The sequence below is a fragment of the Populus euphratica genome, unplaced genomic scaffold, assembly GCF_000495115.2.
Source record: "Populus euphratica unplaced genomic scaffold, PopEup_1.0 scaffold461.1, whole genome shotgun sequence".
Classification (NCBI taxonomy): domain Eukaryota; kingdom Viridiplantae; phylum Streptophyta; class Magnoliopsida; order Malpighiales; family Salicaceae; genus Populus; species Populus euphratica.
The window spans coordinates 198,484-201,512 of NW_011500168.1; the positions used below are offsets into that span (position 1 = coordinate 198,484).

At 38.3% G+C, this 3,029-nt stretch overlaps 1 protein-coding gene across 2 annotated transcripts in view; it reads left to right on the forward strand.

Annotated features, from left to right (window-relative positions):
- Window positions 1-206: 206 nt before the first annotated feature.
- The window catches only part of LOC105111293 (TMV resistance protein N-like), a 5,097-nt gene continuing 2,274 nt past the window's right edge, over window positions 207-3,029 (forward strand). Inside the window, exons 1-4 of one of the 2 annotated variants that reach the window (XM_011006602.1) lie at window positions 207-902; window positions 1,439-2,531; window positions 2,695-2,789; window positions 2,904-3,003. In XM_011006602.1, coding sequence (XP_011004904.1) covers window positions 418-902; window positions 1,439-2,531; window positions 2,695-2,789; window positions 2,904-3,003 — 1,773 coding nt within the window. In that variant the 5' untranslated portion in view covers window positions 207-417. Of the gene's footprint in view, window positions 903-1,438; window positions 2,532-2,694; window positions 3,004-3,029 lie in introns of both variants that reach the window. The other variant, XM_011006601.1, reaches the window with a different exon arrangement.

Genomic DNA, 3,029 nt, shown 5'->3' on the forward strand with positions numbered 1-3,029 from the left:
CAGTGCCACAAGCGTGCATGATTCTTTGGACATGGAAATATTAAGCAAGGATGGCTGGAAACAAATTGCAAGAGGGACCAAAGTCAAGAAATTCACCAGCAAAATTCATATTGACAAATAGCTACAGTATGGGTCCCCAAGTTTTTGCCGAAACCTTTTCTTGGGCTTTAAAGAATGAGAAAGTCCCCATGTATTCGCCTGCTAGACCTTTTCTTGGTCTTCAAACAATGAGGAAGTCCGAGGAGGATTAAGTTCTGTCCAAGAAAGTGGGAAGTTTTGCGTGAACAAAATATCTGAATCCCCCGTTGTATTTATACATAAGACTAGACTAAATAAGCCTTATCCCTACTCTTTGTTTTCTCCCATTTAATCTTATGCATAGATTGACTATACTTTACCTGGAATCAACCTTCTCAAATGGCTTCCTCCTTTTCCGCTTCAGCTAGCATCCCCACAAGAAAATATGATGTCTTTATCAGTTTCAGAGGGGTGGACACTCGTGATAATTTTACCAGCCACCTATATGCTGCTTTGTGTAGAAAAAAAGTCCTGACCTTCGTAGACAACAACCTCAGGAGAGGAGAAGAGATTTGTTCATCACTCTTGAAAGCAATTGAAGAATCCAAGCTTTCTGTGATTGTTTTCTCTGAAAACTATGCATCCTCCGAGTGGTGCTTGGACGAGCTTGTAAAGATCCTGGAATGCAAGGAAATGTATGGACAGACGGTTATACCGGTGTTCTACCAGGTCAATCCATCTCATGTAAGAAATCAAACTGAAACTGTTGGGGATTCAGTCGGTGAACATGAACTAGTAACAGAAAAGATGGAAAGGGTGAAGAGATGGAGAGCTGCCTTGAAGGAAGTGGCTGCTCTAACTGGGTGGGATTCGCGGAACATTAGGTGAGCTTTTTCAGGATTTACTCGTCAAGAGTTTGACAAAGTCAACTTGCACCATGTTTATTTTGAAATCCAACTTAGACAAGGTCCTAGTTGAGTTTGCTGAACTAAGCCGTGTTTATTATCAGTAACCAAGAAAATAAAATATATTTACGTGATTTGTTCTAAAAAAAGATATCAATACCAAAAAAAAAGAAGCTAGACCATTACTTCAAATTGTTCAAACATTCGTTCAGACCGCAAGGTTCACGAAGCAAATTTCTATAGTAAATAACATGTATTTTTTTAATGATGTGCGATGTCTTGTCCATACAAATATCAGAATGCAGTAATTAAACAGACGTCGTGGACCCTTCAAGATCTTTATTTAAAATCATTTATTCTTATGTAGTAAATCAAATATATTATATGCTTACTTAATATCTTTAAGAAATTTTGCAGCGTTATTAAACCCAGATTCTGAAAATTAGATATGATACTTTGTGTTATTTTCTGTAATTTCTCAAGAACTTACAAGATGTATTCTTTACGTTTGGTAGATCAGAGTCTGAACTTATTGAGGCGATTGCTGGAGATATCTTGAACAAGTTGTATAAAATGTCTCCTGGTCACTCTATGAATCTGGTTGGCATTGAGGAACACATCAAGAGAACTGAATCTTTGTTGTGCATGGAATCACAAGAGGTTCGGATCATAGGAATATGGGGAATGGGTGGTATAGGCAAGACCACCATTGCAAGAGCTGTATTTGATCGAATCTGTAATCAATTCGAAGGATTCCACTTTCTTGCAAATGTCAGGGAAAACCTAAGAAGGTATACTGCAGTTGATTTACGAAACAAACTTCTTTCTAAAATATTAGATGAAGATAATCTACTTGAGCAGCCTCCAAGTTTGGCAGTTGCTTTTACAAAGGATTGTCTCCGCCGCAAAAAGGTTCATATTGTCCTGGATGATGTGGATAACTCCAGGCAATTGCAGGAGTTGTCACTTGGGGTGCATGATTTGTTTGGTCCAGGAAGCAAAATCCTTGTAACAAGCAGGGATAAGCAAGTGCTTATAAAGAATGGAGTTGATGCCATATATAAGGTGCAAGGACTGAACAACCATGACGCCCTTCGACTCCTGAGTTTGAATGCCTTCAAGAAGAACTGTCCCAAGAGGGATCACATAGAGTTGCTAGAGAGGATGGTAGATTATGCAAAAGGTAATCCGTTGGCTCTGATAGTCTTGGGTTCCTCTCTTTATGATAGAAGCAAAGAGAAATGGTACAGTGCATTGAATAAGTTGGGGAAAGTTCCAAACCCTGAAATTCAAAGGGTGTTGAGGATTAGTTACGATGGATTAGATGGGGAACAGCAGCAAATATTTCTTGATATTGCATTCTTTTTCAATGGCGCAGAATGGAACCATGCTGTGAAAGTTTTAGACAGTTGTTATTCCTCTCTGCAGTTTGACTTAAGCATTCTTATTGACAAGTCTCTAATCACCATTTCTCAGAACACACTAGAGATGCATGATATACTACAAGAAATGGCTTATAGCATCGTTCATGAAGAATCTAAGAATCCTGGAAAACGCAGCAGGTTGTGTGATCATGAAGATATCTATCACGTACTGAAGAAAAAGAAGGTAAATTCTATAGTTTGTGAATATTTTTTCTCTCTCGTGTGATGTAGTAAGCACAGGTCGTTATGTATTTTGAACACAGTTGATTTTCCAAGTAGATCAAAATATATCTATTACATGCTCTAAATTATGTATTGCAAACTTATTCTCTGCCCTTCGTTATCAGGGAACTGAAGCAGTTGAAGGCATTTGTTTGGATATATCTAAAATGCCGGAGATGCACTTGGAATCCGACACATTTGCAAGGATGAATAGTCTCAGGTTTCTTAAATTCTACCATCCCTTTTACATTATGGACTCCAAAGACAAAGTGCACCTTCCTCTGAGTGGCCTCAAATATCTCTCTGATGAACTGAGATATCTCCACTGGCATAGATTCCCTGCAAAATCTTTGCCACAAAATTTTTGTGCCGAAAACGTTGTTGACCTTACACTACATTCTAGCAGAGTTGAGCAACTTTGGACCGGGGTACAGGTACGATTTTTTTTTTTTTTTTTTTT